This window comes from Triplophysa dalaica, chromosome 20, assembly GCF_015846415.1.
Source record: "Triplophysa dalaica isolate WHDGS20190420 chromosome 20, ASM1584641v1, whole genome shotgun sequence".
NCBI lineage: Eukaryota > Metazoa > Chordata > Actinopteri > Cypriniformes > Nemacheilidae > Triplophysa > Triplophysa dalaica.
This window is the reverse complement of record NC_079561.1, coordinates 2,205,317-2,220,000: the sequence shown is the minus strand read 5'-3', so window position 1 is coordinate 2,220,000 and position 14,684 is coordinate 2,205,317. Positions and strand designations below refer to the sequence as shown.

Here is a 14,684-nt window from a genome sequence, read left to right as displayed (position 1 = left end):
TGGTCTCGTATTGCAAAATCAATGATATTTATTCATATTCTGTCAGTAAACCACAACACAAAAGCAAGAATAATAACAAAAAGGAACAGGAAAAAAGCCACATCCACGACAGTGCCAGAGCAGGAAACATGAACTCTTTGAGCGTCTCATCCCTGATGCGAGATGATAAATCCTGAGGGTCTGGAGTCTCAAGCGTCCAATGAGAGATGACGTCTCATTCAAACAAACACTCAATGCAAACCTTCACGCCATCATAAGCACACGTAGATTTACATTTAGTGCATGGCCGCAAGCAGAAGTTTGAAGTCAGGCATACGCGTGTCCTTGCTAACCCTTCAAAGTGAAACATGTCAGGTCATGTCATCTCTCCAATTTAAGGGTGTTTTTGCGACAGACTATACATCGATCATGCAGTGTATGAAGTGCGATAAGGCAAAAAAGTTCACAGACATTTCGACTTGTAATTCACACAGACCTGAATGAATATTGCAGAGTGAAAACATTCTGGGTCCTTAAAAGTTTTCTGCTCTCTTTTGCAAAAAGCATCTGTAAACAACGCACTTCGCATTCAGGTCTACGTAACACTTGAGCAGATGACAGAACAGCTGCGAAGATATATTTTTCTTTTTTAATTTCGACGAATTTATGTATTCAGTATGTTCGAGCAACAGAAAAAGCAAGCACAATGTGCACACAACACAAGAAAACACTTTGGTTGCAGAGACAACTGCCGTACAACACGAATTAAACCGATCCAACTTTGAAATCAACTATGTACAACAAAGGTACTCGGACGTAAAAATACGCAAAATAAATTCTCAAACCACTGCTCCAGATTGCACAATGTAAACAAATATACGACCATCCCATCTCTGTTTATTCCTTCAGAGAAATACAAAGTCTGTGGTGAATGATGGATAAAAAACAGTTCTGAAGTAAAACCACAGTAGACAGGTCCGGATAAAGTCGTGCATCTACAGATCGAGCCGTAGGTTGGTCATTGGAGGTTTTTGAGAAGTGTACACTTGATATTCTAAAGCATTTATGGTTTCATCAGCAGACAAAATAAATAATCAGAGATGGGGATGGACGGTGGTGTAATATTCACAAAAAACAGATTAGATACAAATTAACTGCAGTGATAAATTAAATCAGTTTCTGGTTGCACATAAAATGCGGTATTAAAAAGCTAGCGATTTGCATCTCCAGATCCTTCACTGTATCCTCTCACGAAGAATAAACATCTTCACGATACTTAACTGCACACAGCTCAGACAGTTTTTCATCTAGCATACTTTAATCATAGCGCTCTTAAAAAAATAGCAACATTGAGTGATTCATGGTTGCAAACGCACTACTCTAAATAGCAAACTGAGATGAAGACATCAAAAATGTCCACTACTCTATTATATCAAGAACAGATAGTATATTTGTCTATATTTCTTTATCATCTGTATTTACAAGCATCTTAACTGATCACATTGTTGAAAGCTATGCGTGACATGTATACTCTCGATTCACTGACAGGGAAATAAACGTTAAAGGCGAAATTAGATATTAGATAAGACATCACTTTAAATCGTGTTGTCGATGCGAATGCTAAAACGTAAGTGTTCCATCGTCCCTGATAAGTTGGGGTGTTTGATTAGGGTCCACTTTTTGAAAATGTCCTTTTAAGGCAAAGAGAATGGGAATGCTGGAGATTCTCTTCTTAAGATCTTTTAAAGGAGACTGTTTTTAAACGTCATCTGTCAGTCAGCGTTCTTCCTTAAAACGTGAGGTATCAACTGCCATAGAAGTCTTGATATTGAATTTCATCGGGATGAGTCAAGAATTTTCTCGAGGGGAAAATCGATTCAGTTTGAAACCCCTTTGACACTTTGCAACTTCTAGGTTCAGACTATAAGATTTCTTCCACGCCGTGAGCGAAGATCATAACCAAGCCCGGCTCCAGAATCATATCTTCACCCATGTGCTGGTTCTCGCAGGCCATGACCACCACAGCCTGCTTACCCGGAATGCGTTTGGCCACGTAGTTTTCGTAATATCGGCGATTCATCTGCCGCGTCTCCAGCGTGGCCAAGCCCTGGGGCCAGTTGCGTTCGTGGGCATTTTCGATGAGGTCATTGACGATCGACAACGGGCATCCGCTATCTATGAGTGAACGTCTAATGACGGCCTGGAGCACGGTGTCAGGTGTCGAGATCATTCCACCCCAGCGGGTCACACGAGCGGGCTGCAGAGAGTTCACCCACCTGTTGGCCAATCGAGTTTGGTTAGGTCGGTTGTCATGTGACTGATAATTAATGTAACTTCAATAACTGCATTAACTCATCTACTGCACTGTAACTTCAATAACTGCACCAGCTCATCTACTGCACCTGCACACATTGTTGCTTATTCATTGTTTTTTTATTTACACAGTAAAGAAAGATGATGAAGTCGGCATGTCTTCCTATCTGTTATCTAGTCTAAAAACAACTGCGGTTGGGCTTTTATTTAAGTCAACAAGAAACCGGATTCAGAACCCGTTTTACTTCTGCAAGGTGAAAAGAAAAACAAACTAACAAAATAAACACAACGACAAAAACTGTCAAAAAGGACTTGATTTTAACACAACAAAACTGATAAAGTTCATAAAAAACTATCAATATGACTTTCATGTTGACTTACTCCAAGATTTCATTGTACTCTATGCTCTCCTCCAGGTTCTGTAGGTTCGGGTTAGCGCTGCGTATGGCTCGCATGTAAGCTTTCAGGAGCTGGATGTCACGTTTCTGGAATATGCAGATCACAGGCGTGTCATGTTACGCTTCATTTAACATGACGTCATCGCAACAGCTTTCCCCTTACACATAAAAACAGCCTTGCGATAAAGAATACAACGCGTAGGTTTTACCTGCTCTGCGAGTTGGTGCTTGTGCTCCGCTGCAGTCTTCTCCAGGTCTGCAATCTTGGTCTGCTGCATTTGCACCACGCTACGCAGGTGCTTGATACACTTGTGGTTGGGCATCTCATCTTTGGGCATTTCTAGCCTGAAAAAAACATCAGACAGGTCATTTTAATAAACAAACCTTGAAGACATTCAGATTTATCCATTTCGCAGGCGCTTTTATCCAAAATGCATTCAAAAAGATATCCATGCACTCAAAAATGTCCTCCAAGCCCATCAAGTGGGTTACCAGACATGTCATCCATCCCTGGACACTCACCCGCAGCCTTCCTCGCACGTGACAGGTCGTTTAGGGTTGTGCTCGCAGTCTTTGAGGTGCGACTGCAGCTGGTCAAGGCGCAGAGTTGCGGTGCAGCCGAAGCCAGAGTTGTCGCAGGACATCTGCAGTTTGGAAAGCATATTACGCATGATGCGGGGAACGGGTCGCAGGTGGGCGAGAGTCACCACGGTGCGATCCACGGGACAAATCTGCTGCTGGGCAAACCACTGTGTGATGCAGGCGTTGCAGAAGGCATGCTCACAGTGCGGGGCCTGAGAGAAAACGCACATCGATTAGCATGTAACTTAAAACTCTGCAGCTACGCATTGATTTTTCCAGCTGAGTTTTAATGCAAACTTTTACAGGTTATGAATGAATTTAACACTTAGTCTTACCCCAGTCTAGGGCATTAAGAAAACTACAAGTCTATAATAACTTCATCACCCCTGCAAGAATTTTATATTCACCCCGATGCACAATATTTATATCCGTCTGTGTGTTTCTCAAAGTTTTATTTAGTTCACAAGGTCAACTTCTGGCTCGAGGAATGAATGACAAATTTTTAGAGAGACTGGCTTTAACATTTCCTCATTCACAACATTACCCAAGAGATTTGATATTGAAAAAGAACAGGCTCGAGGTTGAGCATCTTTCTCAAGGTGTTCTCTCGAAAGAAAATAAATATCGACCTGCACGGGCTCCTCCAACACCCCGCTACAGATGGGACATAACAGATCCTCGTCCACCTCTCCTTGGAACCTGGTGATGTCGTACCCCATGGCACATTACCAGAACCTTTTGGTGTCTGTTACGGGACCGATGTCACAGCACAGGAACAGCAAAAGATTTGGGAAAAACGGTCAACAAACATTTTAACTTATGCTGTTGTATTAAAGAAACAAGTTCTGCATGTAAATATGATCAAAATCTGAGTTGATTTTTCTCTTGCATTATCCATCACCTTTAATACACGCTCAGTACATTTAAAGCCTAAGCAGCCTAAAGCCCATAACACAATCATCCTTAAAAAAAAACAGGAGAAAGGTAAACTGTAAGAGATTCAACGAACATGGCATTTTGAGCTGAACATAGAGACACTTAATGTCGGATTCCAAATAACTGCTCACTCCCCTCCACCCCTCCCATACTAAACACTAACACGGCCGACAGAATGAATTATATGCAAGGGGACCTGCAGTGTGTGTACATAGAATTAGCTCATTCTAAGGTTAAAAAAAAAAAACTCTTTATACACTTAGGAAGACATAGTTCTGTACATTATTTTGTATTGTATTTCTCTCATTAGATCCACAAAATGACACACTGGACCTTTAAAGGGATAGTTCACCCAAAAATTAAAATTCTGTTAATCCACTTAGTCTCTTGTCATTTCAAACCTGTTTGACAAAAGAAGATATTTTGAAATATTTGGGTTATCGGGCAACAGCGGTACCTTTTAAATTTATCAAAATATCTTCTTTTGTGTTCTGTAGAAAAAAGTAAGTCATAAAGGTTTAAAACGACACAAGGCTGACTAAATTATGACCAAATTTATATTTTTGGGTGAACTATGCCATTCTCATTTACCTTTATAGGTAAAGGAAAGGTATGCACATAGCGATGTAGTTTTGTAGTAACTAGCAAACACTAGTATGCAACACACTGGTATTGTCATCAGGCCAACCCTACTGATTTAATCTTCCATTAAATTATTCATGAATGGTGATTAGACAACGCACTTTAATGGTCACTTTAATGGTGCATTCGCAACAATGTTGTTACAGACAAAAATCTTACTAAAGGGGTCAACAATTACCATGCCAAAATTTTTTTTTTATGTACAAAAACTATGAGGCCAAAAAACATGCTATTAGATATTAACAACACAGTTTTAGAAGATAGTTTTGTTGACCAAAATTAAATGCTATTTAAATAGGTGTTAAAAAACTCCTCATGATGAAATACTGACATTTATGTAACAAGAAAACAATAAACAGAAGGCAATTAATCCGCTATTATGTCACGTGACACTTGCATACCTTGACTAAAGCACAACCCTCATGATTCCTGTACAGCGAGTCTTCCTCATGTGTCAGGTGAACGGGGCGATGTTATGACACGAGATAGACCATCCCCTCCTAAGAAACAGAAAAGATGCATCCATTATGATTTAATCAATACACCGCTGTTCATTTAGAAGCAATTTAATAGTTCAAAAGCTGTTTGAAACGTTTTATGTTAAGGACTTTCCTGGAAGCATCAGACCCATCTTTGGCATGTTTATTGTCAATTAGTTTATCCGTAATTTCAGAGGCTTTGTACTGCTTTGGAAAGCATCATTTATTCTATTGAGATCCTATTTCCTCCCACATTCTCTTTTACAGAAACCAAAACCATAATCGCCCGAATGAATCACAATCAAATTAAGATGACCATTTATGAAACAAATGACACATGAAAATAAACACGATCATATGAACACGCGTGCACAGCACGGTTGGCTCAACAATTATAACTCGACGGTAAAATCAGTTTTTTCAATCAAAATTTGTTTACATACATGTTTACGTGTCTATCAGTGAGCAGAGATCGTGAGAGTCATAAGACATGAAATAATGTGAAGCAATATGTGTTCGTAACAAGTCAAGACATGGAAAAACCTGTCATTAAGGGATGTTGTTTACACGCAATGTGAAGCAACAACACTTGCCTCTTGAAAACGAAAGGCAAGCACTTACCCCCCCAAACGGTTTCAATTATCAAACACTTTTTGTCAGCCCATTCAATAAAAACAAAGCAGATTACATCAGCAGAGAATGGACATGTTTTATACAACATCGCTAGGAACACTTTAATCTAGCCGCACTAAATATCCGATCCTTAAGACAAGACACAAAGCACGAGAAGACAAACGCTTTGGTTAGCATGCAGATCAATTCCTCCCAAAAGTGCCAAACACTAGCACAAATGCAAATGCAGGAGCCACAGCATCTTTTCCAAGACATAACAAGTGCTGGGAGGGGTGGTGTTGTGTCCCGGTAGGCCGGCGGTGACCTAATTTTAGCTTCTCAAAGCAGACATTGCATGGGGGAGAGCGACGGTGGTACAGAATGTTCTCCCCTCAAACCCCATTACGGCAAAAACCCCTGTTTTGATAAATCTCTGAAGCTTAAGTATCACCAATAGCATCATTTTGTGGAGGGTAGCAACATGCTTGAGAGAGGGACCAAATATGATTCGTCTCATCCAATGAGATTGAATTTGGGTTATTTGGCGTATATATCTTCAATAGATGACAGCACTGACCCTACAAGGAAGTGCACGATCATAAGATGGCAAATAAATACATCATATGATCTATCTGTAGTGCTCAGCTGTTCAGCTGTAGTGTTAGTGCAAAATGGTGGGTATACTGCTTTGCCAAATGTGTGGTATACGTACAACACATATGTCTGGAAGCACAACAGGCCTCCTATATGTGCAAACAGAAACCAATGATGAAGAGTTTATGTTAAATCGACTGTGGACATTTTAAATAAAGCGTTATGCAAAAACCTAACTGTGTCTTACTCAGGTGGGATCACTTATGACGGAGTCAGACGGACAGGCTAACTGTATACCAACGTTAGGTCGTCAACAGTCAACATACATGACGTAATAAGATCAACAGGACAGCACGCCTGTAAACAACGTATAGATTCACCAGTCCGTCCAGAACACGAAACGCATGCAAGAAAACCAAAACGCACATCTGCCAACATGAAACGCTCGTTCGCAGATGCGATTGTGGATGAGACGATTAGCATTAGCCATCACGATAACGTAGATTTACCAAAACATCATATATAGATACCACGGGCAGACTTTTCCCTTGGCGTACATTACTCACGTTCTTTCGATTATGTCATTTCTGAACTGACTTCGAATGTCCTTTATTCGCTGTTAAAGCGCATTTAAAGAGTCTGCGTGGATGCTAAGTAGCTAGCATGGCTAACTAGCAATAAATCTGACTAACTTAGCTGACGTGACGTTACCAAATGAGCAGCTGTATCCGCTAAACATCAACCGCGGGTCTTTTATTGACATATTCCATATTTTAGGGATGAATTAAAACCCCTCTTAATGACATCCGAATAATGTGCTGCTTAAATAACGCCGTGAGCGAGGACTTCACGTTTCACGCGCTTCCCATCCTTCAGTGTGCTGCTATCCGACTATTTAAGCAGTCGATGTTAATTAAATCGTTCGAAACGCGAGATATCCGCCAGCAATACCTGTTCCCGCAGATAGCAGTGGTCCAAGCTCTGTTGCGATCCCTGGATTTTGGGAATATTAACGATATGTGCGGTCTCTCTGGCTGTGCCGGGTGAAGTCTGCGTCTATCTGCTTTTGCGTCTGCAGAACGGCGTGCGCGCGCGTGTGGAGGGGTACATTTTCCACGTTTATTCCTAACGTTACTTCTCAAGGAGAAATATGTGAGTATAAGATAAGGCAGATTTCATAGATAACAATTGCCTGCAGATGTAAATACAGGCCATGTCTTGAAATGCCTTGTCAAGAAAAGCACCCGGAGGAACATTGTAAATACGCGTTCTCTCTTCAAGACTGTAGAGTTTACGTCACGAGGTGATTAGGCAAACAATGTTGATCAATGTCTTCACGCCATGTGATCACTGATAAGCTCATACAAAGCTGTGCTGATGAAATATTAACCCTGTGCTTCACTAAAACATTGCGATGCATCTCACGAGTTCACACTAGACACAGGAGTGCGGACCATGTGATGACTTTAGAGAGCGCAGGGAATCATGGCTGGTCAGAGAGTCTGGTAAAGATCTGATCAAATTTGTGTTTGTATCTTTTAGATTAAAAAAAAACATTTAGATTTTTGCAGGGATTCGTTGTATGAATGCTAATGTATAATGCGTTTCAATTTCGCTTAAAATCGACAGGATAAAAAAAATCTATTGACTTGTGAGAGATAGAGCTACCAAAGATCATTTGGTCTTGAGACATTTTGTTGAGAAATGCAATTGTTAAATCTAAATTCTGGTAACTTTTTAATAAGATATTGTTGAGATCTGTCGAAAAACATAACTAAAGTTACTCCTTTGGTGTTTTTCTGAGTAGTCTGCAAATGCACTGCAAAAAAATGACTTTCTTAGTATGTTTGTCTTGTTTTACAGTGCAAATGTCTAAAAACTCTTGAATCAAGATGCATTTTCTTGATGAGCAAACGATTCAAGAAAATAAGTCTGGTTTTTCGAACAAAAATATGAAATTTCAGGGAATTTTACTTAAAACATGCAGTAAAACCTGCAAACGGGGTAAGAAAAATAATCTTGAATTAGGATGTACCTTTTTCTCAGTCACTAAATTCAAGATTATTATTCTTACTCCATTTGCAGATAATTTTGCAATTTCGTGCTTTTGTTCTAAAAACAAGACTTAATTTCTTGGGTCGTTTTGCTCATCGAGAAAATGCATCTTGATTTAAGAGTTTTTTAGACATTTGTACTGGACAACAAGACAAAATTACTAAGTAAGAAAGACATTTTTTGCAGTGTGGTCTCATTACTGTCAAGGACAAACAGAGATTTTAAAAACATTTTGCCATGTTTACTCACAAGTTTGCATTATTGCTTTTATGAACTGTAATTGTGGTATATTAATCCATTGAATTCGTAAGATCTACAGTGAAAAAATGACTTTCTTACGTAGTCTTTTTTTCTTGTTATCCAGTAAAAATGTCTAAACATTCTTAAATCAAGATGCATTTTTTTGATGAGCATATTGACCTTAGAAAATAAGTCTTGTTTTTAGTAAAAAAAAAAAAATCAGTGAATTTGTGCTTAAAACAAGCAAATTTATCTGCCAAGGGGGTAAGAAAAATAATCTTGAATTGAGTGACCTTAATTGAAATCCTTAATTCAAGATTATTTTTTTTACCCCATTGGCAGATTTTTTGCTTGTTTTAAGCAATCATTCACTGAAATTTCATATTTTTTAACTAAAAGCAAAATTTATTTTCTGAGGTCATTTTGCTCATCAAGAAAATGCAACTTGATTCAAGAATTTGTAGACATTTTTACTGGAAAACAAGAAAAAAGACTAAGAAAGTCATTTTTTGCAGTGTATATTGAATATTATTCAACGTATTCAACATATTTTGTTAAATCATTTTTTGCCTTAAATCTTATTATTAGTCACCCTTTATGTTTGTCACTGGGTTTTGCAAATATCTAACCGTATTAAAAAGTGCTTGCCAACTTTGACAACATGTCTTTAATGATTTAAAAAGTAATGTTTTTCTCCCCATTTTCTGAAAAACATCGAATTTGGACATCCGAGGTTTGGGATGGACAACCATGATAAATTATTCTAGACCAATAATTTATTATTTATACCCATTTCTCTCAAGGATAAAAATGAGCGTCAGACTTGTTCTCTACAACTTTATCAGTTCTGTGATAATTGTACCGATCATCACACTGGGAACTCATGCCAATAATACCCAGACCGACAATCCCAGGATGCTTAATATAAGTGCACAAGCCAAATCTGCACAGGAACACCTGGAGGAAGCTCTTGAAGAACAGGTACTTGATTTCCTTATTGCTTTATTTACTCTTTTCCTACATGCCAGAAAATGCAGATCTATCACATTCCTTGATATTCAAAAAAGGATTAAGGGGAAAAGACAATGAGTGCAAAAGTAACTGATGCAATCACTAAAAAATCGTTCTATACTCAAGGGCTACTACTTGCAACGGCTGTTTCTTCAGTATGGTGATAAGGGGACTTTGACCTACGAGGGCCTGCAGAAGTTACTGGGCAGTTTGGGTCTTGGGGAGGTCAGCGTTCTGGAGATCCATCATGGTGGAGTGCCACATTCCTCACACGCTTCGTCCCATTCCCACTCACATGAAGACCACCATCAACCTCAGCAGTCCACAAAATTACCCCCACTCAGAGAAAGGTAGATGATGTGAATACAAACAAGTCTGGGGTACTTCTGTTCTGTCTTACTTTACATATAATGAAACTTTGCTCAGCCCCTGTACAGTTTCCTCTTTGAACATTTGACTTTGGATGTAAATATTGTTTTTTGCAAAGGCACATATGCATATCTATTGTTGTGATGGCCTGGTTGTTGTAAACGGATGTGAACACTCTATCGTTTTATTCAGTCCGAAAGCTCAAGTCAAATCGGCCATCGGTGGATCTCCTGCAGAACTGGGTCACTCAAAGTCTGACTATTTTTTACATCCCGGACTTGAAGAAAGTATCGCGATGCAGTCAAACCACCCGACAGAGAAACACCTTCATGGCAATGTGAGTAAACTCCTCATAAACTTCCTGTTGAAATGGACAAAGTCTACAAATGTCCTCTTCACTATCACAGGACAAAGGTTGGTTGCTATCTGAGGGTTCGATTCCTGGTCTTGTTTGAGGTTTACAGAATCATTTAGAACGAGATCGTCACGTGAGAGGAAATACAGAAACGTTGTAAACGCCTAATATATAAATATAAAGCAATGGTTGTGATCTAAAATGTGTCACAGATCTGTTCTGATAAAGTCAAACAAATGCAAGTTCATGCATAGTTAGGGTAGCAAATAAAACAATTATTAAACAGGCTTAATAAATGAATAAAAAGCGAGGTGCAAAAGTCCCAGAAATGCAAAATACTACACATTACTATGTCTTCAGAGGTGTACAGAGACCTTACGTGATTAAACGTTTAGTTTTTATTACCGCAGAATGAGCTATTTCTATCTACATACAAAGCGGGTCCCCTTGCAGGGAAATCACCATGTTGTTTCTACTGTAGCCCTAAAAGGACAAACTAAAATACATTTTAAATAACTACATCAATTATTCTTATTAACTGAGCAAAGTATGGCAAATGTGAGGATACATTAAATTATACATTTTAAAGTTAGGTTTATATTTTTGATGTCATTTTCACTATTGAATATATTAAAAAGTATTTAGTTCAATTACATCAGAAGTAACTGTAATTAAATTACAGAAAAATAAGAGTAATCCCTTACTTTACTTTTTCAAGGGGAAAGTAAATAAATTACAGTTACTAATTACTTAGTAACTAGTCACACCCAACACCGGTCTTAGGAAGGGGTAGCAATTTGCAGCTTCACAGCTAGATGACGCTAAATTTCATATACTGGACCTTTAAATCACTTCGGATAAAAGTATTTGCCAAATGCATAAATGTAATTTTTATCTCCTATTTTTGTTTTCCGTCACAGTGTCTGAACGTCACGCAGCTCCTGTGGAACTTCGGGTTGGGTCAATCTGCCCATATAACTCCCGCTCACTTCACCTTCCTCTGCCCTGCTCTCCTCTATCAGATTGACAGCGGGGTGTGTTTGCGACACACAGAGGAGAACGGACAGGCCAATAGAGCTAGTGAGGGTTTCCTCAGAGGTGTGTATATACTCCATGTGGTATCAGAGTCTGTTTATTTGGGTCGCTGGAGTTTAAGAAGGTCATTGTATCTCAGCTCTAGGTTGGGCTTCCCTGGCACTCCTCGTGATCAGTCTGCCCTCCTTGTTGACCTTGGGACTGGCACCTCTGCTTCATCCCTCCAGCCTGCAGATGTTCCTCTGCCCGATGGCTGGCATGGCAGTGGGCACGCTCTGTGGAGATGCCCTTCTGCACCTTCTGCCCCATGTAAGTGACATTTAGCTTTGATTTAATTCTGTATATACTTGTATATTTGCACATATATATTGCATTCATGCATTAAAACAGAATAACACATGTATTTAAATTATTATTGTAGAAGAAAAGGTAAAATGCAAAGTTTTGAGATGAAAAAAAATAGATAGATTCTTAATATCAAAGGTGGTGTAAGTGGTTATTGTTATAATTTATGCTTGACAAAAGACTGTTTACATCTGCTATCTACATGCGATTGTATTATAGAAGTTTGTTATTCGTGATTTCAGGCCATATTTAGTCAACACGGTGAACACCAGGATGCTGTTTTGAAGGGTCTGAGTGTGCTTGGGGGACTTTTTCTTCTCTTTGTGTTTGAGAGTCTTCTGAAACTAAAGCAACATTTAAAGGTGAGCTTATAGTATGCAGAAAAAGCACACAGACATAAGCATATTGACATAAGGTTTGTGGGCCCGTCCCCATTTTTAAATAGCCACAAGGCTTTAGTTACATCACAACCATGATCTATTGGCGGAGGAGCATTTTTATTATAAGAACTGGACCGGATGGAAATCCGTAGTTCAAGTTTCATCAATATTATTGGTCCATTTCTGCAAAAAAACAATTCAACTCAATTTTGATAATTGTATTTATTTTGTGTATTTTTGTTAACAGAAAAGGAAGCCTGAGGCAGAATCTGGAAGAGAACTGGATGCACTGCAAGGTGACTGCACTGAAACTAGCAAACCAGAAAAAAAGCACGTGTGATTATTCGGCTTCTAAATTTGGACTGTCCTAGGTACCACATCACCCAATCAGAATGAGAGTATAGAGACTGGGCACGGGCATTCTCACGGGCAGCCTGGGTCAGGGCAGACGGGTCTCCGAAGCATGGCATGGATGGTGGTAGTGGGAGATGGAATACATAACCTTACTGACGGACTAGCTATTGGTAAGTTGGTTTGAAACTACACTTTATTGAAAGTGCAAAGTTGTTTCGATATCAGTAGTTAGTAGTTAGATGCATAAGATGTGTTAACGCCCTTCTGGCGGCCCCCACGTTTTGGTCACATGAACACCCACACAGAATGTGAAATCTGGGTTTTACGTATACTTTAAGAATATTACAATTAAATATTATGTACCACATATTTAATTTAGAAAAAATGGGGCATGGTGAAACAGATCTTAAAATGCATTGAGTTATGGATTTCCTTTTGGTTTACAGGCGTTGCATTTTCTCAGAGCCTGACGGGTGGACTCAGCACCACTATCGCTGTTTTTTGCCATGAGCTACCTCATGAGCTAGGTACAAATCATCTCTCTTCCACAACCACATAGTTTTATATGTATATATTTCATAAATTGCACACCATTTTGATTCCAGACAGGACTTAATCCTAGTCTCAGTCTAATTTAAAAGGTGTTTTGTTCGAAAAAAAAAATACCATACACTTAAAAGGATTTAAATCTCTTTTAAACAGGCCTAGTCCTGGTTTAGATAATTCCTGTCCAGAAAACTGCCCCTTAATGTGTAAATCGGACCCTTAAAAGCTTTCTCCTTCGACATATTGAATCACAAATGATCTACATACCTTTATTCTTTTGTCTTCAGGTGATTTGGCAGTGTTGCTTGCTGCCGGCTGGCCTGTACGCAGACTGGCTGTGTTTAGCATCGTCTCTGCTCTGCTGGGCTTTGTTGGTGTGTTAATAGGAACAGCGCTGGGGAACCAGTGGGCAGCACACTCTCCATGGATTCTCACCATCACGGCTGGGGTCTTCCTTTATGTTGCTCTTGCTGACATGGTAATAATAAATGATCCTGCATGCCAAACTTCAGCAATCATTCGCTTTTGAACTTAAAGGAATATTTATGATACGCCATCCCAAACTGTGTGCACTTTTTATAATGGAACATAAACAGTGAAGTCCCTTAAATGACAGTTAAAGTTATGTGTTACATTTATGATACTTTTGGCACAGAAATGTACTTGAGTGTTTTTATCTTAAAAGCCGCCGATCTCCATTCTTAAAAGTTTAAGACTTGTTATAAATGATACTGGGATTAAATACAATTGTTTCCTTAGATGCCTGAAATGCTCAATGGAGATGCTGGATCTCTGAGCCCTCTGAAGCGCCTCCTCCTGCAGAGCCTGGGTCTGCTGATAGGGGGCGCCATCATGCTCTGCATTGCCTTATTTGAGGACCACATTGCAGTTAGTCTGGGAGACGGCTGAGGATTTTATAACTGACCAAATGGAATAGCCTTCTAATGATATCGCGCCAATGTGAGAGTTTCTTCTGAACACTGCACTTGTGTACATACCCCCATCCCGAACTGACACTCTGAAGGAATACTCTGAAAGAGCTTTGAATGGATGACGGGACTAATATATGAACTTTGGTCAATTTGTTTTTAACCTCCTGTTAGAGAATGTTTATCTGCAAGCTAAGCTTCTTAACCATTTCTGCAAATATTTTCATATTTGTACTTTGTGCATGAAAGTGTAAGAGACGTTTTTTATTTTATAGGACAATGTAAGAAAACATGTCGTATCCTCTTGTGTTAAAATGTAAAAAGTTGGATTTTTGCACATTCACATATTTTTGAAGTTATGTAACTGAAGCATTAACACATTTATGATCAGATTTGACCTGTTTATAATCTGTTCAACAGACCGGCAATCATAGATAATTCATTTGATATTCACATCATGATCTTTATTGTCACTTAGTAGAATATGTTGTTGCAGAATGTTACTTGCTCTTCATGTAAGAAAACAAAGA

At 39.0% G+C, this 14,684-nt stretch overlaps 2 protein-coding genes across 5 annotated transcripts; one reads left to right on the top strand and one right to left on the bottom strand.

Annotated features, from left to right (window-relative positions):
- Positions 1–5: 5 nt before the first annotated feature.
- rnf41 (ring finger protein 41) lies at positions 6–7,644 on the bottom strand. 3 transcript variants are annotated; one of them, XM_056732671.1, is made up of 7 exons: positions 7,487–7,644; positions 5,252–5,350; positions 3,902–4,017; positions 3,213–3,484; positions 2,900–3,035; positions 2,674–2,777; positions 6–2,255 (listed from the first exon to the last, which is right to left on the bottom strand). In XM_056732671.1, exons 3-7 carry the CDS (start codon positions 3,989–3,991, stop codon positions 1,901–1,903), a joined length of 957 nt encoding a protein of 318 aa, XP_056588649.1. In that variant the 5' UTR covers positions 3,992–4,017; positions 5,252–5,350; positions 7,487–7,644; the 3' UTR covers positions 6–1,900. The 3 variants fall into 3 exon arrangements, with proteins under 3 accessions (XP_056588649.1, XP_056588651.1, XP_056588650.1); XM_056732673.1 differs by lacking the exon at positions 7,487–7,644 and adding an exon at positions 7,247–7,441; XM_056732672.1 differs by lacking the exon at positions 7,487–7,644 and adding an exon at positions 7,102–7,237.
- slc39a5 (solute carrier family 39 member 5) lies at positions 7,579–14,581 on the top strand. Of its 2 annotated transcripts, none has more exons than XM_056732659.1 (12): positions 7,579–7,687; positions 9,634–9,811; positions 9,968–10,191; positions 10,403–10,547; positions 11,486–11,663; positions 11,740–11,909; positions 12,188–12,307; positions 12,573–12,621; positions 12,697–12,849; positions 13,126–13,206; positions 13,513–13,703; positions 13,985–14,581. In XM_056732659.1, coding segments are annotated over exons 1-12 (1,641 nt in total). In that variant the 5' UTR covers positions 7,579–7,685; the 3' UTR covers positions 14,135–14,581. The 2 variants fall into 2 exon arrangements, with proteins under 2 accessions (XP_056588637.1, XP_056588636.1); XM_056732658.1 differs by lacking the exon at positions 7,579–7,687 and adding an exon at positions 7,824–8,040.
- The last annotated feature ends 103 nt before the right edge of the window (positions 14,582–14,684 follow it).